General features: G+C 42.6%; 1 protein-coding gene across 1 annotated transcript; it reads left to right on the top strand.

Annotated features, from left to right (window-relative positions):
* The first annotated feature begins 18,315 nt into the window (after nucleotides 1–18,315).
* Nucleotides 18,316–21,416, top strand: LOC147622213 (G-type lectin S-receptor-like serine/threonine-protein kinase SD2-5). Its single transcript, XM_086823304.1, has one exon. It carries the CDS (start codon nucleotides 18,452–18,454, stop codon nucleotides 20,987–20,989), a length of 2,538 nt encoding a protein of 845 aa, XP_086679430.1. The 5' UTR covers nucleotides 18,316–18,451; the 3' UTR covers nucleotides 20,990–21,416.
* Nucleotides 21,417–27,287: the final 5,871 nt, after the last annotated feature.

Genomic DNA, 27,287 nt, shown 5'->3' with positions numbered 1-27,287 from the left:
ATTCCTTATGTTTTCACCCCTATCATTGTAAAACATCAATATCTAATAATTAACCACTACAAACGGGATTTCCTGGACATATGAAATAGTAGAGATTGCCTAAGTCCTTAAAATTTTTAAGGATCATAAATGACACATGAAATTATTCTTTCAAATACTCTAGTATCTAATCCAACTTTGTGTAACTAAAATCAAGCTTTTAGCACCATTTGAATAAGTATGTTATAGGCATATTCAAATATATTCAAAAATTAATAGTCACACATATACCACTTTTCTACAACTAAAAAGTGGTAAACTACCATTAAAATCTATATGTGACTGGTGTAACCTCTAAGATTTAGTCTATGCTTCATCATACACCACATGTGATCTCTCTAGGCATCATCATACAGTTTTTGACATAGAAGCATCTTCTCACTAGCACTTGTTTTAGAGCTAGTATACTACTTTTCTACCACTGAGAAATGGTATACTGAAGAACTAACATCATTCACTTGTTAATGGTATTAGACCACTTTTGAGTGCTAGTACACTTTTCAATGGTATACCACTTTTGAGGTGTATCAGCACTTTTCAGTGGTATTACACCACTTTTCACTGGTAGTACACTTTTCAACCAACTAAAAAGTGGTGTCCTACCACTAAAAAGTGGTTGTTAACCTATGGTGGACATTGAGACGCATTACTTTTTACGTCATATAATTATTTTACGTATTCTGAGTCATGGGCCGGGCTTGTCGGCACCACATGTAAAGGGTAAGGGAATTGGGTGATCGCCAATGAGAGGCGCACCTCGAATTTCATCAAGATAAGGGTTAGGATCGGCCGGCCATGTGTGAGCGCCCATGTGTGAATGGCCAGGTCACATATAAAAGTCCAATGTAACCTAAAACCTCTCATTCTCTAAGTGTTGAATACAAGGAGTGCTCTTGCTTCATCTTCTCCATCTCCTTCTCCAGTGTGTGTGTGTGTGAGAGAGAGAGAGGGAGAGGGTGTGTAGCGATAGAGCATTGTGTGGCGGCACGGCGGCAAAGTGGCGGCGGTAGCTCCTTCTGCATCGCGGCATGAGAATCCTTCACGACGGCGATCTCAGCGGTTGAGTGACACACCATTGCTCCCTGTTTTAAGCTTGCTGGTTTTCTGGTTGTCTGCTTGCAGCCATTCGTGGCTTGCACACGGTGCTTGGCAAGTCCCTAGCTCCAACATGTGCGACAAAAGTGCACATTTTTGGCATCGCTACCGGGGAGTTGCCCTGCACAACAAGCTCCAGATGCAGCTCGGGGTGCTGTTTGAAGTCTATTTTATCATGGAGCAAAGGCAAAGAGAGGCGTGTTTGTGTGTTTGCTGCTGTTCTTCAGTCACTTTTCAGTTCTGTTTTCTTCATTTCATGCACATTAGCTAAAACATAATCCTTAAGTTTTTTAAATTTTTTGAAAATATTATTCAAAAAAATTTTGAAAAAAAAACCTACGTGGAAAGAAATTTTTTTTATTGAAAAAAAATTGAAAAAGAAAAAACCCCCAATTGACCCCGACCCTGGCCTCGGTCTTTTGATATATAATATACGAGAGTGAGCCTCCATAGCTTTCTCTCAAGTGAGAGGTTAAGGGGAGTGAAGCTCTCTATATAGTCTACCCCCTAAGGAGTGGAGTGGGCATATGGGGGACAAAGCCTTCACCTTTCCCCCTACACGCGCACAAATAGAGTGTTCTGAGGGCCACAAGAGCTCCAGATAGATGAACACTATGCTATAAAGCACGCTAGGACCCCTTGAATGATACGCTCATCTTGAGCTATCACACGCCTTAGTCCAATTTCGACCGTAAGTGAGGGGGTAAAAACGGGTTGAAAACAAGACAAAAACAAGTAAAAACGGGGTGCGAAACACGTGAGAAACCACTCGTGTGGGCTTCAAGGGTAGTTACCAATGCCCGTAGTATACCCACGTCACATGCATCTACACTCTGGTTGGGTGCTAGAGTCTGAGCAACTAGAAAGCATTTCAGTTTACGTAGGCTTACACCATCCCTCCACGTTAGCATCTTGGCCTTCAGTTGGAACCCAAGAAGTGCAACCCAAGATCCACGAATAGCGGCTAGTGACTCGTCCTCTGACTCTGAAGTCATGGAAGGGCATCCTACCCAGAACTCTGAGGAAGCAAGCCAAAATGTGCCAGTTTGGGCCCCACAACCGGATCTAGCAATTTAGTCATCTAATAGAGACTTTTAGTAGAACTACGCGCTTTGAACCTACGAGACAAGTGAAGTAAACGAAGGAGGTAGGGAAGTAGATTCGCCATTCACATCTCATGTAGACCCTGCTCTCCCAGAGAGTGTCCTTGTGGATATTCTACCCACTTCATTTAATGAAGGCCCTACTGAGCTACCACCTTCTGACGCTCTTCCTAAAGTAGAGGCTCCTAGAAGTCAAACCACAAGAAGTGACATTGCGTCCAGTTCGAGAGAACCTTTTGGCACGCCAAGTTTGGATGGGATATTTCTCAATGAAAATTGGGAATATGACCTACACATGGAGACTCTAACTAACCTATACATGGGTTGCACATACCATGTAGGTTGGTTAGAAGTCATACGATCTACATCTAGTGCCACCAATCTAGATGAACAACAACAAATGATATGTGAAGTTATCCATAGAATTATCCAATTCAAGAGGTAGAATAGGGGAGTGAACCTAGTCTCAACTAGCCCTATGAGATTTTTGGATACGGGCAAGGCTAAACGACCAACCTTGTCACAATTGGAGACTCCCTCTCGGTGAGTCCCATAGATCCTTCGTGTGTTGTTTTGCCTGGAGTCTCAATGCAGGTTGAGTCCACGAGTAGTAACTTTAGCTTTCCAACTTTGGCTCAACTTTCCATTAGGGAATCCACAATGCCTACTTCGATGATGAGCATGACGGAAAGTACACCCGTTACCACTGTAGTTAGTACAACACCATTACCTAGTGGTACAGTACCTACAACAGTGCGTACCAGTGCATATCGACCATATGTACCTATCGCTACTCACGCTCATGTGGCTCCTACGCCTCCTGTTATGCCAATGGCGTATTCTCCATGAATGCCTTATCAGAACCCTTATCCAAGAGGAGCTATGCCTAGTCACATATCATATCCTACGTCAGCTGCATATATACCAAGACCAATGCCAACTCCTGTCAACAAGGCCATCCTAGAAGTGCCTCCACCAGCTATGCCTCCTCACTTAGGTGATCTAGCAACGTTTTCTCAAACGATCCAACAATCTATTGCGGAAAACATGCATGGCATACCTGAGAGAGAGCCTAGAAGCAAGGCGGTACAAGTTGCCAAGCTCACTCAGAACTTCAGTGGTAAAACGAAGATGTTAGGAAGCACATTGAAGTTTTTGAACACGTGTGTGATTCCTTGTAAAAGAGCACAATGAGCTACATAAGTATAAAGCCTTAAGCTTAACCTTGAGTGAAAGCTTTTAAGGGTTGAAGAGCGTACTCACTATCCCACTCTCAAGAGATTGTTCTTGAAAGAATACATATGTGAGGGTGTGCTTTGGTGGGGGGTAGCATACCAACTCCAAAAAGCTGAACGCGAGGAAGGAGAGTCAGTGAGAGACTTTATTAGTCGACTAAAGCATCTAAATTCTCGCTGTTTTCCCGATGAGCCTTCAATAACAACCAACTTCTTGATAGATTCATCCGAGGATTGTGCCACGAGGATATATAAAGCTGGAGATTGGTATTGAACTTTAAGGGTTGAAGAGCGTACTCACTATCCCACTCTCAAGAGATTGTTCTTGAAAGAATACATATGTGAGGGTGTGCTTTGGGGGGTAGCATACCAACTCCAAAAAAGCTGAACGCGAGGAAGGAGAGTCAGTGAGAGACTTTATTAGTCGACTAAAGCATCTAAATTCTCGCTGTATTCCCGATGAACCTTCAATAACAACCAACTTCTTGATAGATTCATCCGAGGATTGTGCCACGAGGACATATATAATGGCCTAGTCATTAGAGGTCTTACAACGTGGGAAGCAGTCACACTGCCAATGCAATTGAGTTAGAAGACAACTTGATGATTGCAAGTAAAAAGGTGTCTTCGGATACAAGATCTGTTAGTTCACAACAAGTATCTGGGCACGAGCCAATGACTGTAAAACCTATTGCCAAGGAGCCCAAGATATCCAAAATGTCTATAGTAGCTGACCTTACTAAGGCTCTCCAAGAATACTTTAGGGCTAATCGAGCTCCTCAAAATAGCCATATGTACCCAAGAAGAGAGCAACAATGGTGTTCGGTTTGCTTAGGACCACATAGCATGAGTGAATGTCCCACATTCAGAGTTAAATTCAATGGGACTTTCAATACACATGGTAAATATGGCCATCAATGTAAGGATTGCCTTGGTACTTAAGCGTATGATAGCAAATCAGGCACCACTAGCCTGGTCAAACACACCTTGAGTACCCGCACTGATGCCTGCACCACCTGTCAAGCAACCGTCACAACACACAGTTTTCAAAAAGGAACCCAAATTTAGTCCAGTTTGTGCCGTTACCACCGTCAGTGCTGCTAGGACCACAACCTCCGCATCTGAGGGTTACCCCTATAAACCAGATGGGTTGTGAGTCACATAGTGTATGTGGGGATTATGAAGAGGATATAGACCCCACTGTTCCATATGGGATTGATACGTTTGAAATTACTCCTCAGTATTACATGGAGGATCATTTCGGGCAAGTCAAGCCTGTATATCAAGAGGTTGCTCTCGCCCACAAGAGGGCAAAACATTAATACCTTTGCCAGGAGACCACCTCTTCAATGATATGATTGTGGTGGACCGCATCGTATAGCGGAGTGTCCTAATAGGCTACAGAAGATTGCTACTCAAATGTAACCAAATCAAGGAAGCACGTCGGGAATGCCGGTACTTACATGTAATCGTTGTGGCATAGGTCATTTGATTGTTCAATGTCTACATAATCCAAGTGCACCCAAGATTACGCCATTGAATTTGGTTGAGGTCACCAATGAGGCACTAGGAACCACACCTGTTGTACCCGCAAATGTAGTCACATGGTCAATGCTTCAAAATCAAAACTACATTCTTGAAGAGAGGGATACGGTATCAATTTCTTGAAGAGAGGGATACTGCATCAATTTCTTGAAGAGAGGGATACTGCATCAATTTCTCGAGCAAAGCAAAAGAAAACGCGACAGAAGAGATCGCTTAATGCCACAAGCTCCAAACCTAGTTCAAAGACTAATATAGGGACAGGAGACGACCCTCTGTATATGAATGATCCTGAAGATGATTCTAATTCAATAGAAACCATGGGGACCAAAGCCACTATTTTAACACTAGTTTGGTACCAAAACAGGACACTTGAGTGTCCTTTTTTGGGGGTTGCGAAAAAAAATCAAACTCCTAATGTAGGCTTTAAAAACCAAAATGCTTCATTGGGCATGTAGAACATAACCCTATGCTTATGTAAAAAATGCTAAACATATAAAATGCCTTTTTATTTGGAAGTACGTAAGCAACAAAGTAGCATATGTCTTGAAAATGAACACTTTTCAGGATTTTTCAGGATTTTTCCAAATATGCAAGCATCATTCTCTCAAAAAAAAAATCCAATGATATCAATAGCATTTTTCCCAAGATATTTTGATAGCATACATCAGTCCAAGGAGGTAGAAATTCACCAAAAAAATCATTTTCCTTTCCTAGAATTTTTTCCAAAAAAGTTGTATAAAATCAGCAAAAGTAACGCGTATTATCAAAACTCAATCACGCCACTAAAAAACATTGTAGCCCTATCAATGAGAATGTTGATTATTGGTTTTCATGCTTGAGATGAGATAAATAAGCCATAATTTGATGTGTATGACACTAACTTAGCCTCCACTTAAGTAGGTTCTTATCGCCTAGTTCTAAAAAAACTGTAAAAAATAAAAATATAAAATTTAATCATCTTTTTTCAAAAACTAATCATAACTATGCTTGCACAAGTAGTCTACACCTATAGTTACAACAAATAATGCACTTACACAGCTTTCCCCTTTGATGAAAATCAAAATTAGGCTCATAATTAGACATTTTACGTATTAAAAACAGGTTGCGCAAAAGGCCATGTATGAGAAGAGGCCCAAAAAGTGGCTCTAAAGTTTTGGAAAATTCAAAACAAAGTAGTATTTACCCTATATAACATGGGTGCACCTCAAGTTTTACATTATTAGCTTGCATATGGAAGGAGAAAAATTCATGCTCCACCTGTATAAAAAACATCATTTCAATATTAGCGAGTCAAAAATTTATCCAATAATTATCGTTTGATGATTCCAAGATTTAGTTTACATCATGGGCTTTCCATCAAGCCAAGTTTCATGATCAAACTATGTCCCTTCTAAAAGTTATGTACAAATTACTACTATTTTGAAAACAGCAAAAATCATGCGTTTTATCAGCATGTGTCTAAGAAAATTAAATTATTGCCTTGCAAAAGCTAAGAAAAGTGCAATTTAAAAAATCTCAATTTTTTTTTGGGTCTTGAGGAACATCTGTGGATGTTAAGCATTTCAAAACTCTTAATAGATTGCCCACAAAAATTCAAGAAAAATGCTAACTTTCAGGAGACTTTAGTGTCCTCAGGACACTTTAGTGTCCAATTACAGAACTAGTGTTAAGGGAGGAACCCTCTTGGGAGCGCAATGAAGGAGAATCAAGCAAAGACATAAATCGCAGGAAACAAAAGGAAACTCCTCTTGCCCCACAACCAAGTGAGCCTATGCCCTCTCGGCTACCTAGACTGGCTGAGACTCTCAAAGACAAGCCATGTGGGCCAAAAATCCTCAAGAAAAAGATTGGGACCTACCCAAACCCAGTAGAGGAGATTGAACGAGTGCAACACTTAAGGGGTTTGGTGGAAGAAACACAAAGAGAACTGGAGCCAAAACCTAGAAAATTCAAGATTCCACACACAGTGTTTCCTACACAAGTTCAGCCTTATAGGAGCCATAAACCGTTAGCTATACCTAGTATCATTCGAAAAGAAAGTGAGGATAGGACATCACGAAGTGGACAGACACCCTTCTTGCTTGAAAGAATGTTTAGTGAGGGAATGCCTGACCCCATCGAAGAGGAAGTGATTCCATCTTCACCAGTCCCTAGTCAGGGACCGATATCTCGAAAAGTACCGTTGAATGTATCCAAACTAATGGATTTCATGTCCTCTGAAATCAGAACCATGATCATATCCAAGTTATATAGAGATCCTGAGCTATTATTAGCTCTTCGGGCATTTCTCAATGGAGAACTGAAGGCAGGGTTACCACAATTACAAATATGGATAGACCCGACACGCTTCAAGATGTGGAGAAACAATTGGATCTACAGCCCAACCTAGATGAAGACTCGGTCATTGAAATACCTGTTAACAAGTTGGGACAGTACTTTGAAGGTGACGAACCTGATGCAACCCTCCCATTACTACCAAGGGATTAACTCTAAAGGGAATCCTTGATGATGGTGCTGGAGTGAGCATTGTGACTAAAAACTGCTGGGAATCTATGGGAAAACCTCACCTAGAAGTCACAAACATAGTGGTTAAGATGGCAAACGGAACTATAGCTAAACCAATTGGAATGCTAAGAGACCTTAAGATCAAGGTTCTAGGATACAAGGTAAGGCATACCTTCATTGTTGTAATGGATTTCTCTAAGCATCCTATGTCATATCAAATGATCTTAGGACATCCCTTCATGAGGGAAGCACAAATGCTGCATGATGAGTCGAAAAACCATGTCTACTTACAATTCCAGGACTCTGTCATTCGAGTTGATCTTGAGAATGGTCGCGCGCATCCTTTAGGAAGCAAGGTTATCATCGATAATCGATCGGATACCTCCCCATTAAAGTATTGCTATACATGCAAAAAAGAGATCGATGATGGAAAAGATTCTCCTTATATGGATGTCCTACCGAGCATGACTGAGTCAGATAACATAGATTGGGTACACCTAGCAGCAACCATAGGCACATGGGGAAATAGAGGCACAAGTTGGGTAACACCTAAGGGGCAAGATATGCCACCATTAGTGCCAGCAAACATGATGGGTGTTATGCACTTGACTTCTGATGGCAAGAAAGTGGCAAACTCCCTTGACACTGAAAATAGCGAAGACTCTGACCAATGCGACTCCGAGTAGTCTAAATCTCAAGAAGAAACTGACTCTGAGCCTGATAGGGGGTATGAATTGAATATTCACCCAAGTGAGGGGTACACAAGTGAAGATCAATCAAGTGAGTCTAAATCTGATATATAAAAAAATCAAAAACTAGGTAAGAAGAAGACGAGACATAAGCAACAACGCTATCAAGCTAATGTACGAGCTAGAATAAACAAAGAGAGATCCACTGTATAATGGCTTATGTAGGAGCATATGACGCTCATCGAAAGTTAGTGGATAATTGGGGAGAATACCTCCAAAGTGTCATGTGGTGTAGTCCGCAACCTCATGACATCGCCCAATTAGAAATCGAAGAGAAGCCGAATCTAAGTCGTACTACGAGAAGGCGTCAAAACCGAGAGTTAGCTCAGCAACAAAAGGAAGCAGAATTTAAAGAAAAAAGCATGGCACAACAAGAACCAGTAGACTTACACCCCGCACCCGAGCATTTCAAATCTTTTACGACGGGGGAACGTAAAGTCGTCTACACAAAAGCCCAACGAACGCCTACCAATGGGAGTAGCGGTGTCTATAATGGCCCATCAGTAGTTAAGGAGATAGAACTAGCAGATCCAGGTGAGGAGTCTAAACCAGTTTTTATTGCTCAAGACCTCAGCAAGACAGAAGAAGCTACACTCAAGATGCTTCTTAAAGAATTTAAGGACATATTTGCTTGGACATACCATGATATGAAGGGTGTTCCACCCTCTGTGGTGCAACACACCATTCTAATGATTAGCACTGCTAAACCAGTCCAGCAATGTCCCTACCAAATGATTGTACAAGAGGAAATTGAAAAGCTTATAAAATGTGGATTCATACCCTATTGAGCACTCAGAATGGGTTTCTCCGATAGTTATTGTACCAAAGAAAAATTGGAAACTCAGAGTGTGTGTTGATCTCAGAAAGGTTAATGCAGCCACCAAAAGAGATCACTACCCCTTGCCGTATTCGAAACATGTGCTTGAAAGAGTTGCAGGGCAAGGAGGCTTATAGCTTTTTAGACGGGTACTCCGGTTATAATCAGATTGCAATTGCAGTAGAGGACCAAGCTTTTATAACCGAGTTTGGAGTGTTTGCCTTTCGCATCATGGCCTTTGGCTTAACCAATACACCTGCAACATTCCAACAATTGATAAACACAGCCTTTAAGGAATATCTAAGGGACTTTTGTGAAGCCTTCTAAGATGATCTTTGTGTTCATTCCTCTTGGGACGAGCACTTGCCGAAAAGTATTTGAAAGGTGTAGATTATATCGCATCTCATTGAATCCTTTCAAATGCCAATTCTGGGTTAAACAGAGAGTTATTCTAGGGCATATAGTGTCCAAAAATGGGATTTACACCGACGAAAGTAAAATCAAGGTCATTTTGGAATTGCCCCCACCCACCAACTATAAGGGAGTCCAGCGCTTTATGGGCCATGTTGGTTATTATCAAAGGTTTATTTTATTCTTCGCTGAGATAGCTTGACCATTGTACAAGCTTCTTATAGAGTTTATTTGGACCGAATATTGTGACCATGCATATGAGTTATTAAAGAAGGCCCTGGCGAGTGCTCCAATCTTGTAAATGCCTTATTGGGATTTAATCTTCCATGTGCATATTGATGCATCAAACTTTGCTATTGGGTGTGTACTAACTCAACCTGGAGCACATAAACTAGACTACCCCATTAGCTTTGCCAGTCGCCAATTGAACGATGCTGAAATGAACTACACCACTACAGAGAGAGAAGGGTTAGCAATGATATATGCAATAAAGAAATTTTGTTATTACCTTCTTGCCACCAAGTTTGTTTTCTATGTGGATCATCAAGCATTATTCTATCTGGTGAACAAACCATGCTCCACAGGAAGAATCACACGATGGTTATTGTTTCTTCTTGAGTTTGATTTCACTGTTGTCGTGAGACCTAGCAAAAAACATGTCATGGCTGATCATTTGTCTTGCATACCTAATGGTGAAGCTCCTACAGGAGTTGATGATGAATTACCTGACACTTACTTGTTCATGGTGGAGACAATGCCTGAACGGAGTGAGAAGATTGTTAACTTTTTGGTTAATGGCTTTCCACCCAAAGAGCTTCGTAAAGATCTAGCTCGAAAGCTGATCAAGGAATACGAACCCTATTGCCTAATGGCCGGGACTCTTTATAAAAGAGAAAAGGATGACGTTCTTAGACGTTGTGCCTGAGAGGATGAGTATCTATATATTTTGCAAGAGGCACATATGGGCATAGCCGGTGGTCACTTTTCAGGAGACTTAACTGCACGAAAGATATTGCAATCAGGGTATTGGTGGCCCACTATGCTCCAAGATGCATCACTTTTTGTGAAGGGTTGTGATGAATGCCAATGCTACAAGAAACCCCAGTGGAAAGATCAGATGCCCCTACGTCCAATTAAAGTAAACCAACCATTTGAAAAGTGGGGTTTAGACTTTGTAGGTCCAATTAGCCGAGCGGTCCGTAACACACAATCTCGCTATATTATTGTGGCCACTGACTATGTGACCAAATGAGCTGAAGCGAAAGCGACACGTAAGGCAGATGAGAGGACAACAGCCAAGTTCCTCTTTGAAAATATAATCACACGCTTCAGTTGTCCTTTTGAACTTGTGAGGGACAATGGTACACATTTTATAAATGAAGTGATTAAGGAGCTCACAACAAATTTCATGATATCCCATTATAAATCTACTCCTTATTATCCACAAGCGAATGGGTAAGCCGAGAGTACCAACAAGACCTTAATCTCTATTCTGACAAAGACAGTTGAGGCTCATCGCACGGACTGGGGCCTATGGTACTGCGTACAAAGTGGCTATTAATTGCACACCATTCAAGATGGTATATGGCCAAGAAGTAGTCATGCCGTGGGAATTTGTCATTCCTAGTCTTGGTGTTGCTACTCAAGAGGGCTGGGATGGTAATCCCTTAGTAGAGGGTTTGTACATACTTGAGTGGTTAGACGAAGAAAGACAATTGGCGGTGTACAATGCCCTTGTAGAGAAGGATAGAAGGAAGAAATGGTTTGATCACCACCTGAAAGACAAGGACATCAAAGTTGGGGATAAAGTCCTGATGTATGGAGTGCATAACGAAAAGAAGAAGCTAAAATAAGCTGGTAAGGGACCATACAGAGTATGTGAAATTACCCCGCAAGGTACCATCCGAGTGGAGACTCTCGACAGAGTTGAAACCATTGGATTCCTCAATGGGAGTAAATTCAAAAGATACTATGACCCCCTAAGCCAAGAGGAATTACATGCAATCCATCAGAAGAAGGCAGCTAAAGAACAGGCTGAGCTTAAGAAGATACAAGCGAGAGTTGAAGCTAAAGAACGCCAGCAGCGTGCTAGGCGCCAACGAGGGGCCAACTTGGGGATTACGCAAACATTTTTCGAGGAGGTAGAGGAGGATTCACTAAAATCTTACCCGCCTCTACGATACCTAATTGAGCTACAGAGTCCTTACGAGGAGGTGCTGTATAATGCATTATTGGATACAGGAGCTCAACACAATTTGCTATCATATGGAGTGTGGTGTCAACTTGGAAAACCACCCTTATCCAAGAGTACCATCCAAGTTAAGGGTATCAATAAGAAGAAAACCACTGTCTCGGGAATTTTGCACACTCCTATTGCCTATGACAAGGGGGCTGTGGTTCAAAGCGTTTGGTTATGCCTGCTGGTACCATGGAGGGAACTGTAAACTTAGGACGCAAATGGATGTTAGCAACCAAGTGCAATATTGATTGGGCAACCAGGCGAGTTACAACGCAAGACCCAGCTCTAACCACTTAGGGTCCCGCACCTAAGCCATCAACTCTGGACAAAATGCTAGATAACGAAAAATCACAAAGTCAAGTGGCTACACCATCTTTGATTGTTTGCCACCCCTCTAACGCTTCAACGCCAAGAGTGGAGATAGACAGTGTGGTCCCCAAGGATTCGCTTACCTTACCGAAGAGTACATACAGATGGGTCCCAAAAGCTTCATTAACGGCTACGTCTACTGCTCAATCTCGTTCAGACAAGAAGCCTCGTAGTAGGAAAGTAGCTACCCACCTAGAAAGGGCAAGTTAACATCACGTTGGATTCCTAAAATATTATTAGCAGCCCAAGGATACTACAAAGGGAATGACCAGATTTGGATCCCTAAACATAAGCTGAATTCCTATGCATCGCCTATAAAATCTTGTAAGCCAAATGTTGCCACCCCAACGACAATTCAATACCGTGGTAAGGGAAAGGTAACGGAGTACTCCACACCACTTCTTCCAGAGCTAGTTTGGATTCCCAAACGATATCGATCGATACCACCTAGCTCAGGAAGGGGGGATTCACAAAAATCTTCTAGCTCCTCATGCCATTCACACATTGATATAGAAGTTTCTGCACACTCTACACCTACCCTTGTCAATACCCACCAAGAAACCAATGAGTCTATGTCTCCCCTTGTAAATGTATCATCGGAAGCCATATCCTCCGTTTGTTCATGGGAGCATACACTACCATCTCTGCAACTTGATGTGGCCACCACAAGGGTCATAGAAAGCTATCTGCCCACATCACCACCTATAACCCACTGGACAAATTGGTTCCAAGGGGCTACAACATCATTGCAAAAAATATGATCTACCCAAGGAAGGGGGAAGCATGTACTCACGTTCGACATTCTATTGCTTCCTCCCTAACCTTCTCCCCTGACCATGTAACTTCCAAATTTGAGGGAATGTATATATATAGCTTCATACACAAAAAAGGAAAAAAAAAATATAGTAAAAAAAGCAAGAGCACTTTAAGAGGAGAGTTATCCACACACAATTAGAAACAAGATTGACGTGTCTTCATGAACCTATTGATGCTATATATGTGTTTATAGATATGGCAGATGCACAAGCATCACACACTTCATCCACTCCCACCTTTGGTGAGAGGTATCATCTGTACCTTTCTCAGATATTTCACATGTGCTATCCTGTAATTAAAATCGAATTGGTTCATATAGATGAACTAGCGAGCGAGGGAAATGTTGAGGAATTAGAATGGCTAATTTGCCTATTGACCACGACTGACCCCTACTCCGTAGAGAGGACGTATCCCCGATAGCCCAAGTCTTTACTTTTCCACAGGATGACTATCCTCACATAGTTACATTCTTGACGAGTCTATGTGGATAAGAGGACAAAGAAGATATATCTGGACGAGATGAATGGACGGATGAGACTCATGGCACTACCGAGGCTGATTTTATTTATTTGGATGATGCGGATAGAGGCTTAGCCTTAGGGCTACAGCCAGGACTCTACAATATCCTCTTACCTTGATCCTCAATATTAGTGTGGTGACTGGTAGGTAGGTTAGTGTTTTCAAGTTGTTTCTAGTTTTGTGTCCTTAAATGAGTCCTTATTTTTTTCCACTGCTGAAGTGCATCTCGAGGTATAGTGCTTGTTAGTTAATTGTACAGGTTAAAAAGTTTGAGGTGTATTCGCTTTCATCATAGGCCTGGGACTGCCGCAATGTTCATACATGGATATCTACATCAAATTGCATGCATTTCTCATGGAATCAAGGAGATCTCCAAAATACAAGTGTAATTTTTCCATGCCCACTCTCTTTCATTTTTACTGTTCAATTAATTGCATGAACTATAATGCATGACCACATGGAATTTGTCAAGCACTACTTAGTTTTTGAAGTTGCCTAAGGTGTTAGTGTAAATCATTAATTGAGTTTAATCTTATTTTAGAAATTCTTGGGAGTGCATGATGTCTTTAGTTAACCTTGGAATATGGTTGTCTTAGGACTAGGGTTAAAACCATCTTAATGCTTGAACAACCTGGCCGTGTGTGTTGACCTCTAAGACATAGCTTCTACCCCTTTGTGAAAAGGATGTAAGAACGTATGATAATTTGGGAGCAAAAATCCAAAGAGATAAATAAAAAATAAAAAGAAAGGCCTACAAAAAAAGGCAATGTATGTCTATTATGTGCTTTCATGTCGGCCTATCGCCACCCTATTGACACTTGGTAGGCGAGGAGTATTCCACTCCAGAGATCGATGCCCTGGGTTTTTAGGGAGTAGCCTTGCCTAAGGTGAGCTAGTAGATTCCTAGAGAAGGCCTTGTCTCGTAAACATGGCACCAGGGTCGATGCTAGTTTTGCTTTAGGGAGGTCTCCATTGTTTATAAAAATTGTCACGTGCATGAAAGAAATAAAGGCAAAAAACTCCTATGACTCTGATATTTCTTGTGTTCTTAGGCTCATGGGATTTGCTTGTTCTTAGAATAGACACATTGTGGTCATATGTTTATTTATTAAGCTTGGTAATTTTCCTTGACTTAGGCCAGTTTGTAGACCTTGATTAACCTTCGACACCTTGCTAACTCTTGAATTACTTTCAATAGTTTTAAACTCCTGTTGATTTGCCACGCTAGCTCCTTAATGTGACCTCTTAAACTAGGTTCTCATGGGATACTTCCATTGTGTTCTAACGTGCTTGATTTTATTTTTGATACACTCTATATCTTTTGAAGACCAAGCATGCTTTCACTCTACTTGCTTGTTTTGCAAATACAGCCTACCACAATAAACCCTATCAAGCTTACCATACCATAGCTTCCAAGGACGGAATCTACATCAGGAAGGGGGGTATGTTAACCTATGGTGGACATTGAGACGTATTACTTTTTACGTCATATAATTATTTTACGTATTCTGAGTCATGGGCCGAGCTTGTCGGCACCACATGTAAAGGGTAAGGGAATCGGGTGATCGCCGATGAGAGGCGATGCACCTCAAATTTCATCAGGATAAGGGTTAGGATCGGCTGGCCATGTGTGGGCGCCTATGTGTGAATGGCCAGGTCACATATAAAAGTCAAATGTAACCTAAAACCTCTCATTCTCCAAGTGTTGAATACAAGGAGTGCTCTTGCTTCATCTTCTCCATGTCCTTCTCCAGCGTGTGTGTGTGTGAGAGAGAGAGAGAGGGAGAGGGTGTGTAGCGATAGAGCATTGTGTGGCGGCATGGCGGCGACAGCTCCTTCTGCATCGCGGCACGAGAATCCTTCACGACGGCGGTCCGAGCGGTGAGTGACACATCATTGCTCCCTATTTTGAGCTTGCTGGTTTCCTGGTTGTGTGCTTGCAGCCATTCGTGGCTCGCACACAGTGCTTGGCAAGTCCCTAGCTCCGACACGTGCGACAAAAGCACACAGTGGTATTCTTAAGAAGCATCTTCATAAACTACATGTTTTTAAACTGAGAAGCATGATCATGCAAGTCTACAAAACTAAAAAGTACCTGACATATTTGAATTATAATTCAAAGGGCATGCTATTGTATATTGACTCGTGGATTTGAGAGGAAAGCTAAAACACCTTTCCTCGATCATCTAAAATAGGTTCCATTGGGAACTTTATAGCCCTAGTCAAATGGGAATATATGAAAACTATTAGCTTGTTATCCCACAGTCCATACAAGTCTGCTCTTAGGATTTTGTACCAAAGGCCCTTGACCATATAAGTATTTTTCTGAATCCGCTTTGAATCTCTTTAAGAAATGGCAAAATGATTTTTTGTGTCTAGAGGAATTAAAAACTAGAGGAGAACACCCCCTTAATCTGGAGAGGGATGGAGTTTCTTTCTACATTAATGCACCCTTTCACCGGGGGCGGGAGGCACGACCATCCTGTTCAAGCATTGCTAGACATGCATGGAGTAGTTCAGAGAGGAGAATGGTTACGTACTAGTGCTGAATGTAAAAAACCCCACTATTCAGTTCACCTTATATTCTAACAACTTTGTTGAGAGAGAAGCCATTTGGGAACGCCTTGTTGGTTGTCAATCCAACAGGTAAGACAATCACTACTAGCTGGAAGTAAATCTGTCAATGCCTAAGCCCAAAGTGTTCAGAACTCATAAGCTCACAGAGTGATCAGAGAATGCACATAGAATCCACAAAAGCTCACTCTCTCACTTGCTCATTTAGACATTACACAATGAATAATGTTCAAGCACTCTGTAGTATTGTGCTCCTTAAACGTGTACAATGCTACTCTGCTCAAAAATTATCTCTGTCCTCAATTGTTCTCTCTATCCCTCTTTATCTCTATCTCCTAGCTAACTGCTTCCTACTTTACTATCTTGAAGGACCCTCTTCTTGTCCCATCCCACCATTTCCCTTAGATACTAGAACATTCTGTTATCAGACTATTACAATAGTATTACAATAAGCGTGCCTGTGCATGTGCATCACCATATGTGCATTGTTGTCTATGCACTCACTTATTATCAGCCTATGTTCTCCAGCCAGTTCTTTAGGTCCCATCAGTTTACGGCTTTTGTTGGACTGTGAACACTTGGCACGTCCAATGCCTCTACACCAGCCAACTGCCTTAGAGGTGGATTGAAATGATTGATAAATGGATGGGGGTGGCCTAGTATGGTTTGATTGGATCCATCCTTTATTCTTCTGCTAGTGCCTATCTACTTCCTCGGGATCATATCCTAAGCCGCCCTTATTATCTTGGGGCTGAATTGTATCTAAAACTCTATCTACATCAACATGTATAGCTTGATAATTTAAAGAATGAAAGAATAATTTAGTAGATATGTGTATCTGATGGTTGGATTCGAGTTATGTTAGTCTGCAGAGCTTCTCTGTCATCATGGATATCTGGTTCAGCTTCATCATGCCCTGTAGTAGTTGCATACCATTATTTGGGATCTGCTCTGATGAAGATCCAGTTGTCTGGGATGTGGAGACTTTTTCTCTGGTTTATATTTGTTGAGAAATTCATTGAACTTGTATGGGTTTATAGGCAGGTCCCATCCCTCCTCCTCGTACTGTTTTTCGAACTTAGAAAGTGAGTAGGCAACATATTCTAGACTTTGTGCTCTGGCCTTTAGTTTCTTTGTTGCCTATGCCTGGTTTGCCTATGCCTGGTGTCTGTGTTTTGCCTCCTATAGGTTCACGTTCACTAGTTGCTGACGGAGAATGTTTACTTGATTGGTTGTGGCAACTGGTGGAGTTGATGATTTCAACTGTTGCTTGACCGCCAACAACTCTTCATGCATCTTCTGTTGTTTGCTTTTCTTTTGCATTAGCTGTGTTAGTACAGATTGCAACTCGAGTTCTACTTGTTTTGCTTGGATTTCTTTGTGTAGCTCTACCATTTTCTTTTTGACTGACTCTGTCAGTTGTTTGGTTTTCCTATTGCTTTGCAGGCTTCTTCCTTGATGGCTTCCAACTCCTGTTGGGTTTTTTTTTGCAGCTGAGAGGTCAGCTTGAAGTTTTACTCTTTTAAATTGCACAACGTTATTGCTAGTTTTTCATCAGTGCTCGCACATGAAATGCTTGGAGTGGAAGCTAGATACTTTTTTAGCTGAATTATAGGCTACTTCTATGAATACTCCCTATGTTGCCACAGGTGATATTTCCACTTTTGTTGTAATTAAATCTTACTAATCTAAATACATCTTCTCTCGTAAAAAAGAGAGAGAAAATGATGATGCCATATTGATTTCTTATGTACAACCTAAATATATTAGAAAATGAGAGGCATTTTGATACCCACAAGTGATAGCAAAAGTGTAACTAAAATTTTATAAAGTCTAGCATTGGGCTTAAAATTTGAGACTTGGGGTAGAGTGTTCACCAAATCATCACTAGTGAGCAACTTTTGCTTGGCACTTTTTTGAGACTCCAAATTCAAATTCTACCCAAACCTTCTTAAACCTCCTCCTCCTCTTTTCGAACCTCCAAATTCTTGCAAAATGGCAACTTTGTAAAACTCTTCCTTAAAGATCATATAATAAGAGATACAGACAAAAAAACCAAAAAAAATAGATGTAAAAAAAAGTTTTGGACCTTCAGGTGTTGAGGGATTTAACGATTTTGCTGCGACACGTGACACCGCGACAGAGGTCTGGACGGGGTTGACAAAGTCTACAGCAACGCGGGCTGGACGGGGTTCACAAAGTCTACAGCAACGCGGGCTTATTATAAACAGTAGCCCCTAGCCAGTTTTTTTATGATCCTGGTCCGAACATTCCTGTTTCGCCGTCCACCGATGCATCCGCTCGTTGGCTTCTTCATTTTCATATTTGTTTCCTCCTCCACAGCAGCAGCAGCAGATAGCTTCTTCATCTTGCCCTCCGATTGGGTCGTCATCAACAACTCTAGCTTGTCATCCGACCCGTCCTTCTACAGAACCATGGATGGCCCCTTCCGGTACATCGCCGCTAGTGGGAAAAGCGTCATGAGTCCGAACAACACCTATACTTTTGGTTTTATCGACCTCAACTCCTCCGGTAATTTCACCCTCTCAGTAGCTATGGCAGTGGGACTGCAATCGCCTCCAGCTGTGGAACTCTGGAGCGCTAACAGAAACAGACCCGTTGGGGAGAACGCGGTCCTAAAAATTGGGCCTGCAGGGAACATGGTCCTGCAGGACTGGGATGGCACCGAGGTTTGGAACTCTGGAGATGGCAGAGTGAAGGCCATTAGGATGGAAGATTCTGGCGAATATCTCGGGTTCTTAAACACCACCAATGCTTCGGAACCTTACAACCCGGTGTGGAGTATCATGCTGCATCCTACTCACACACTGGTTCAATATCAACTCCTTTGTACGCACGGCAGGCTGGTGAGCAATGCATCCGTTGGCAATACGAGCGAGGGCATGTATAGTCTGGTGATGGAGCCTGGTGGTTTGGTCCTCTACACAGGCACGGGCTCAAGCGCACAACCATATTGGGTCCTCGGATTGGATTATCCAAGCATTCGAGAGCCTTGCGTCGACCATAATGCTTCCTCGGATGTGGCAGCAAGTTGTGCCCTCTTTACTGGCCAGGCTCTGGAGATTGGTCAGTCAGAGAATGCGTGCCCGCTCATCGGGTACTTCTTGGTGGATTTTGGCTCCCCTGTAGAATCCGATCACCCATTCTTGAGACTCGACGATGATGGTAATCTCCGCGGCTATAAAATGGCTTCTGTGCCGGAACAAGGCTCCACGGCAGAATGGGCTGTGTATCACGAGATCTTTCCCACGGGGACCGCAGCAGAGTGTCGACTACCCAACGTGTGTGGACCTTACGGCATCTGCTGGAATGGGCAATGCAGCTGCCCAGGCTCCGGGTCTGCAGATGCATTTGTACAATTGAATAGTCTTGATGCCAAGCTAGGTTGCCAGCCCCCTCGGCCTTTGCAGGTATGCAGCGAAGGGAATCACAGCAGCATCGATCAGCATTTTCTGGAGCTTCAAGGGGTCGACTACTTTCTCAATAGCTTCTCGATACCAGAAACAGCTTTCACCCTAGAAGACTGCCAGAGCCTCTGCTCATCCAATTGCTCTTGTGAAGCCTTCTTCTTTCATAGCGAATCTCGCTCTTGCTTTCAAGCTCACCAGTTGAGGAGTCTGATGTTTACGCCGAACAATACCTTCATGGCTTATTTGAAAGTGCAGAATGCACAGGCAGCGCCAGCTTCTCCCTCAGGCGGCCAAACATCATCCAATGCGCTCCGCAGGAATGAGATAGCAGTAATCGCTGTAGGGGCAGGGGCAGGGGCAGCGGTCTTGCTCTTCTGTTCATTGCTGGTGTTTTTGGAACTCAGAAGGCAACAGCATTGGGCTGCCGATTTCACGGATCCGGACGAGGAGGAAGAAGCGGCATTTCTCGAGGCACTTCCGGGCCTTCCGCCTAGATTCTCATTGAAAGAGCTGCAAGCGGCCACCGGCGGTTTCACGAAAATGCTGGGAGCAGGGGGATTTGGGTCAGTGTATGAAGGGGTGCTGAAAGACGGCTCCAAAGTGGCCGTGAAGAGGCTTAATGGGGCGAGGCAGGGGCACAAGGAATTCAGAGCAGAGGTGGCCACCATCGGCAGTAGCAATCATGTCAATTTGGTGTGGCTGCGGGGATTCTGTGCTGAGAAGGGCGAACGACTGCTGATTTACGAGCTGATGGAGAACGGATCGCTAGACAAATGGATCTTCAAAGACAGGAATAAGGAAGAGTCGACGGAAGCTGTAGCTGCTGAGGTTAGATGTCCCTTCTTGTCGTGGGAGAGACGCCTTTCTGTGGCGATAGGAACAGCCAAGGGTCTTGCGTACCTGCACGAGGATTGCAGAGAGGCGATTCTTCACCTGGACATCAAGCCTCAGAATATCTTGGTGAATGGCAGCTTCGTCCCCAAGGTAGCTGATTTCGGGATGGCGAAGCTGATAGAGGGAGACATGACAGAGGTGCTGACTGCAGTTCGGGGGACGCCAGGCTACCTAGCCCCAGAATGGCTGCGAGCGTCCATAGCCACCAAAAAATGCGACGTCTACAGCTTCGGCATGGTGCTGCTGGAGCTGGTAGGCGGGAGGAGGAACTTCGATCCCAAGCTAGGAAGCGACCCCTCGCTCTTCTACTTCCCCACATGGGCCAAGCTGAGAGCTTTGGAGGGGCGCTACATGGATCTGCTGGATGAGAGGATCAAGGATGAGATTGATTCGGAGCAGCAGGAGCAGGAGGTTGTGAGGGTGATCAAGGTGGCCTTCAGGTGCATCCATGAGGATGCAAGAATGCGACCCGCCATGGGCACTGTGGTAAAGATGCTGGAGGGTCACGACAGCATCCCTGATCTTGGTCTTGCTCTCGGTGTTGGTGTTGGGGAGAAAGGTGAACACTACACCCAAGACGTTAATTCGCGGGCTCTCCCGTTCTCCGTGGCATCCATCTCCAACAACCAAGTTTCTGGACCAAGATGAGGCTCTTTCAAATAAGCAAGAATAAGAATGTTTTTTTTTTTTTTGTGAGGGGGTGTGACGACCCCCTCTTGTGGGATTTCTATCTGGCCCTCAGCCCTTCATGGTGCTTTGGAGAGGTGCTAGACAAGATATTGCCTCTTTGTGGGTGTGAGGCGTGGGATTCTTGGAATTTCTATCCGACCTCACATGGTGCCCTCAAGGTATGCTTGGGTGTCCCGAATTCTTCGCCTCTATATGGGAGCACTTTGAGGTGGAGTAATGTGGCCTAGCCCGACCTCTCCTACCTAAGTTTAGATACAAGACGGCTTGTGGACAAGGGATCCCGCACCTCAGATACCCATAAGTCTCTTCTCTCGTCACCAATGATTTTATATTCACGTGATCACAATTTTTTTTGTTAATAACATGTGTTAACATGTTGTTAACATGTTCCCAAAAAAGCCGGTGGGAGGTTCCCTGGTAACCGGCTAAAATTTCGCCTGGATTTTTGCAATACCCGACGGTCCCGTCGAGAATTTTAAAACCCCGGCGGGCCCGTCGGGGTCGTCATTTAGCCCGACGGGCTACATTTTTGTATATATAGGGGCCCGAGGGTCCCTTTGGGAGTTCATTGGTGACAGTATACACAGGTAATGATGACAGTTGTGGGTGTGTGTGTGTGTGTGGTTGTGTGTGTTCGTGCGGGCAGCCGCCCATGGTCGCAATGCGCGACAGGATGTGGGTGGTCCGCCACACGAGGGGTGTGTGTGTAAGGCCATTCTTCGGAATGCTGCTTATCGTGGGGCACATAGTCGGTAACGCGTTGGTTTGTGTCCTATGGTAAGTATGGCACACCGTAGCGGTACTAGTCGGTAACGCGGCAAGCATAGTATCGTTATGGCGATGTCACCTTCCCTTCCCTTCCCTTTGTCAAATGCGGGCATATGGTCGGTAACGCGGCCAGTGTATGTCCGTATCCTATTCGTATTCCCATAGATTCGGGCGGCATTTTGTTGCGTTAACGTGGCAAGTTGGTGTCGTCCGCTAGTGCATATATTGTTTTTTGCATATTGCGGCATTTGATCGTTAACGCGGTCACAAAAATGTCGTAAATTTGCTTGATGCGGCTTGTATTGTTTTTATTGTGTGTGATCCATGCGATACTTGGTTGGTAACGCGGCATGAGTATTTAATGGATCAAAGTTTACATCATATTGTCTTTAAGTTTAATTTCATAATGTCGTGACTCGTAAAAATGAATATCTCTCTCTCTCTCTCTCTCTTCCTCCCCTTCTCTCTCTCTCTCTCTCATGATACACTTCACAACTCTCTCTCTCTCTCTCTCTCTGTCACGATAGGTGTGTAGATGAGGAGTTCTTTTTTTTCTCTTAAAATATACATAATCCCTAATAAATTACCTTTTCTCCCTCTATTTTTTTAAAATATAAAACAATACTAAACATTATTTTCCTCTCTTTAGGAACTCACAAAACTATTGAAAATGTCATCTAATGTTCCCTCTCTCTCGATCTGTCACAACTCTCTCTCTCTTCCTCTCCCCCCCTCTCTCTCTCTCTCTCTCGATACACTTCACAACTCTCTCTCTCTCTCTCGATACACTTCACAACTCTCTCTCTCTCTCTCTCTCTCTCTCTCTCTCATGATACACTTCACAACTCTCTCTCTCTCTCTCTCTCTCTCTCTCTCTCTCTCTCTCTGTCATGATAGGTGTGTAGATGAGGAGTGCTTTTTTTTTCTCTTAAAATATACATAATCCCTAATAAATTACCTTTTCTCCCTCTATTTTCTTAAAATATAAAACAATACTAAACATTATTTTCCTCTCTTTAGAAACTCACAAAACTATTAAAAATGTCATCTAATGTTCCCTCTCTCTCTATCTGTCTCACGACTCTCTCTCTCTTCCTCCCCCTCTCTCTCTCTCTCTCTCTCTGTCACAGTAGGTGTGTAGATGAGGAGTGCAACATGTATAAGAAGACACTCCAAAATCTAACGATAGCTTTTATTATGTATGTGTAGGTTTTTGGGTATGGCACTTTCTTGTCAAAAATAGACTTTTGAGATACATAGAAGATGTTTACAAAGTAAAATGACTGTAGTAGAAAGAGAGAGGAGCAAGCACACGAAAAGAAGATAGAGAGAGAGAGTTGGGTAAAGTGTGTGCCACTCACTCTAGCAAGATCCTCTTTTAAACACGTTTACAACTTGTCTTAATGTATACTATTAGTTGCATTAACTTTGGCTTTATCATCTCTCTCTCTCTAGTCACTCAATGTTGACTCTCTCATCTGCACACCTATCGATACACACGACTCCACAACTCTCTCTCTCTCTCTCTCGATTCTAGTAATGAAGCTCATGTATGATGCTCTCTAGTGATTATGTATAGAAGCTTATGTCTGATGCACTTGTTCGATCATTGATAAGTAATGATACACTTGTTGCGATTGTCTCACGTTCGATGAACATTGATAAGTAATGATGCACTTGTTTCGGTTGTCTCACATTCGATAATGTATTGCATGATCATTGATAAGTAATGATACACTTGTTGCAGTTGTCTCACGTTTGATGATGTATTGCATGATGTTGATTTCAGTAATATTATTTAATATTATGTTTTTGTTTGATCATTGATAAGTAATGATACACTTGTTGCAGTTCTCTCACGTTCGATGATGTATTGCTTGATGTTGATTTCAGTAATGTTGTTTGATATTCCATTTTTGTTGTGTTTAGTGACATTTGCTAGATTTGCGAAGATGACCACCATGCTTTTCCCTGAAGAGCGTAAAATCGTTCTACGAGCAATTCACATTGAAGCAGTCATCGCAGTGTCACAATGTTCAGAAGACATCGTCAAAAAGATCAATGAGTCTGAGATACTCATGCGAGATCTATTAGAGCAGATATGGGAAAATGCACAGCGTCGCAACGCTGAGTTGCTTGATAGACAAAAGATAGCAAACTTCAACCATCAACATATAACACGAACTATTTTGGGGAGCATGCGTGTAGCATGCAATGATCTTAGAGATGCTGCCCCCTCCTGAAGCTAATATGCATCGTCTACAATTATGGGACGTTGTATGGAGCGAGCAAAGAGCCAAGAGCAAGCGCATGAAGGCGCTGGATGTAGAGTCACTCCCCAAAAGAGTGCACATTGCCCAGGACATCGCTGCAACGTTCAGCCAGCCAGATGCGAGTGGGACGGGTGCCATTAATCGCACAATCTACAAATCTATGTGCACACACCTCATTGGCATCCCGCACGAGGCTCTGGTCGAAGGGCGAACAATAGGCTCGGGTGTTTTTGGCACAATAAAAGAGTATACAGTTAGAGGTATATCATTTTTGCCAGAGCACATTACTTTTTGCGGAAAGCGCTACAAAGGAGAAGGCAGCACCAATTTTGAGAGCTTCCAGGCAGAGCAGGGCATGCAGGTTCTACACCCATCACTTGTCAGGTGTATTGCCTTCACAAAAGAATCTCCTTGGATCACTATTTTCCCATACTATAATGGCGGCTCGCTTGGTGATACTCTTCTGAAGGTCCCCTTCAGATTCAGTGAGTTCACCAGAGCAATTTTTCGTTTGGATCGAGGATGGAGAAAACCCCCGCCCGATAATATTCCTTTAAGTCATCTAGAACTTTCTAAAATAAAACAAATAGTAATAACCATGCCACATATTATGCATGCCCTGGTGGAAGGCCTAGCGGCAGCACATTTGGCAGGAATTGTACATACCGACCTACATCCATTCAATGTAGTGTTGGATTTTACAAAAGAGTTGAAGCCACGCATAGGTATTATCGATTGGGGGTTACTGCTGAGAGTGCCCAAAAACGAATGTCTCTCAATCTTGTATTTGAAGCAGACAAGAACCTTGAGAAGGTGGCAGAGGCGGTCTCCTATGCAGACAGAGAGCGAAATAAACGGCCGTGGATAGCCCCGAAAATTTTTGATCCATTTTTGGCAGATGCATTCGTATGGCATACATAACAGGCATCATTACATGGTATGCATCCATCACACTGTTCCACCAACTTCTTCTCGTAAGCGCTGCCTTCAAGAATTTGATTTTCTCTTTCACTTTTTCAGGTTGAGTGCTCTCTCAGTCATGAAATGTCATGCATGTAGTCTCCGCTGGAAGCTTTAACATAACTGACATGCGAGGTCGAAAGATATCTAACACTCTCTGTCTCTTGAGCATGAATCTCACAAGTTGGCGAGCAGTGTCGACGATTTAGACAAACCATTTGGTATCATCACTTTTATACCAATATTTTAATACAAGATTCAAACTATGAGTATTAAAGCCTACTAGAAAAACATGTGGATAGTGCTACTTTAGGATTTTGGATGCATTCTTGCAATTCTTTGCATTGTCCATGACGATTTGGACTACATTTTTGGCACCCACTTCCTCTATCAAAGAGCTAATGACTTGAGCAATGTAAGCCCCAGTTTTGATTGAACCGGCAGAATCCACGGCACGGATGAAAGTCTCACCTCTAGGTGAAATAACCATTATATTAATTAATGGTTTTCTTTGTACATTGGACCATCCATCACTTACTATACTACATCCAGAAAGCTCTATATTGCTAAGAATTATTCTTTGTACACGTTCTTTTACTTGCACATAACATTTCTCTAATAGATCATTTCGCATAGCATGGTACGTAGGCAGTGAAAACCCTGGTCCAAACTCACCAATTTTCTTCCATGCTCTCTTCCAATGCTCACTGTCTACCATCATCATAGCACTCCCAGAAAAGTAAATCGCTTCAGCAAGAGTGAGTTATGCATCATCGAGCCGACCTTGACGTAGGCTTTCTTGTCACAATGAAGTTTGACGCATGGGTATATTTCCTACGTCAAAGTTTCGCTTGCAGGAGGAAGATGCACTGGGTAGATTACTTTCTGGTTGCACATTGACGTTCGGAGTACAAGCAGGCGATGTAGCCGGAGTTTGATGATTAGAACAACAGTGTAGGCTTGCTGCCTTGATACATTAACGGTAGGAGTGTAATGTTTTCTTGCATCTTTCTTTTGAATTTCTTCTCTTATGCATTTGGCCACTGCAGGTGTGCAGAGGGGTGGGTACATGACTTTTTCTTCGCTCCGCCTAAAAAGTGTTCTCTTAGTCGAGGTGCCCCACCTAATTTTACTGCGTGGCATAGCTTACACTCCCAATCTATGAATCGATCACCGACGTTAATTGCATATTGCCACTCTATCCCAGGTGCCTTTTTTTTCCTACTATTTGGAATTTGGACTCTATTGGAGGTATCACTGGATCCAACATTGTCCTCCATTTCAAATAACCTATTCAAGCAAGAACATAACAATGAATACACAAATGAAAAAATGACAAAGTCACTCACGTATTACAAAACATACATCAACAGACAAACTACTTCGAAACTATCTTGACAAACACAAAAGATCATCACATAACACAAAACTACTTCGAAACTATCTTGCATGGTCTGACTACAAAAACAATGAGGCTTGCAATCATAACTATGGACGAAACTCTCCATATATGAATGCTAACATTGGAAATAACAACTATGGTAATGCCCGCAATTAGAGTTTGTATGAAGGTCACGGTCGAAGTTGGGCAATGGGCAGAATCAGCATGTCAATTCTAAATCCTAGTAGTGAGCGAGATATTGCGGTCAAAGCAGATGCAGTAGATATGCATCGTCCACTTTGATGCTTATGAGAACATACCAGTGGAGGTGAAAGGAGAAAATGTGCCAACACCATTAAGCTCCGTAGGACCAAGATTTGACATGCTCATTCTGTCTACCTTCTCAGAGATTGCACCCACAGTTCTACTGTCTAGACCAATTTGACGTCTCTACAGCTTCATCGGGCGTGATCTTTCATACACTCTGATTTCGGACATTACCATAGGTGTTGTTATTTTCAATGTCAGCATTTGTATATGGAGAATTTCATCCATAGTTCTAATATGTAGGGTAATTTGTACAATTAGTTTTTACAATGAGAAAGGATTTCATTAACGTGTTCACAAACTCAAAAGATCATCATATACGTAGTTTATTGTTTTAACTTTAGAAAATAAAGATATCCATGACGATTCATGCTAAATGCAAAGGATGACTGAAAGTTTTTAAACCATGAATTATTTTATTTGGATACTTACATAACCATAAATATTAATCCTTGCTAAACCTTTAGCATCACGACAAGACGAATGCATGAATGTGTGTTCTAAGATTAAGATACATATAATTGATAGCATGCATACAATGCACATT

This window comes from Cibotium barometz, chromosome 29 (assembly GCF_041138505.1).
Source record: "Cibotium barometz isolate CiBa-2024 chromosome 29, ASM4113850v1, whole genome shotgun sequence".
Classification (NCBI taxonomy): domain Eukaryota; kingdom Viridiplantae; phylum Streptophyta; class Polypodiopsida; order Cyatheales; family Cibotiaceae; genus Cibotium; species Cibotium barometz.
This window is presented reverse-complemented; position numbering and strand designations above follow the sequence as displayed.

Excerpts from the sequence above, each read along its gene's own strand:
- LOC147622213 (XM_086823304.1), top strand. The coding sequence starts at position 18,452 with ATGGATGGCCCCTTCCGGTACATCGCCGCTAGTGGGAAAAGCGTCATG.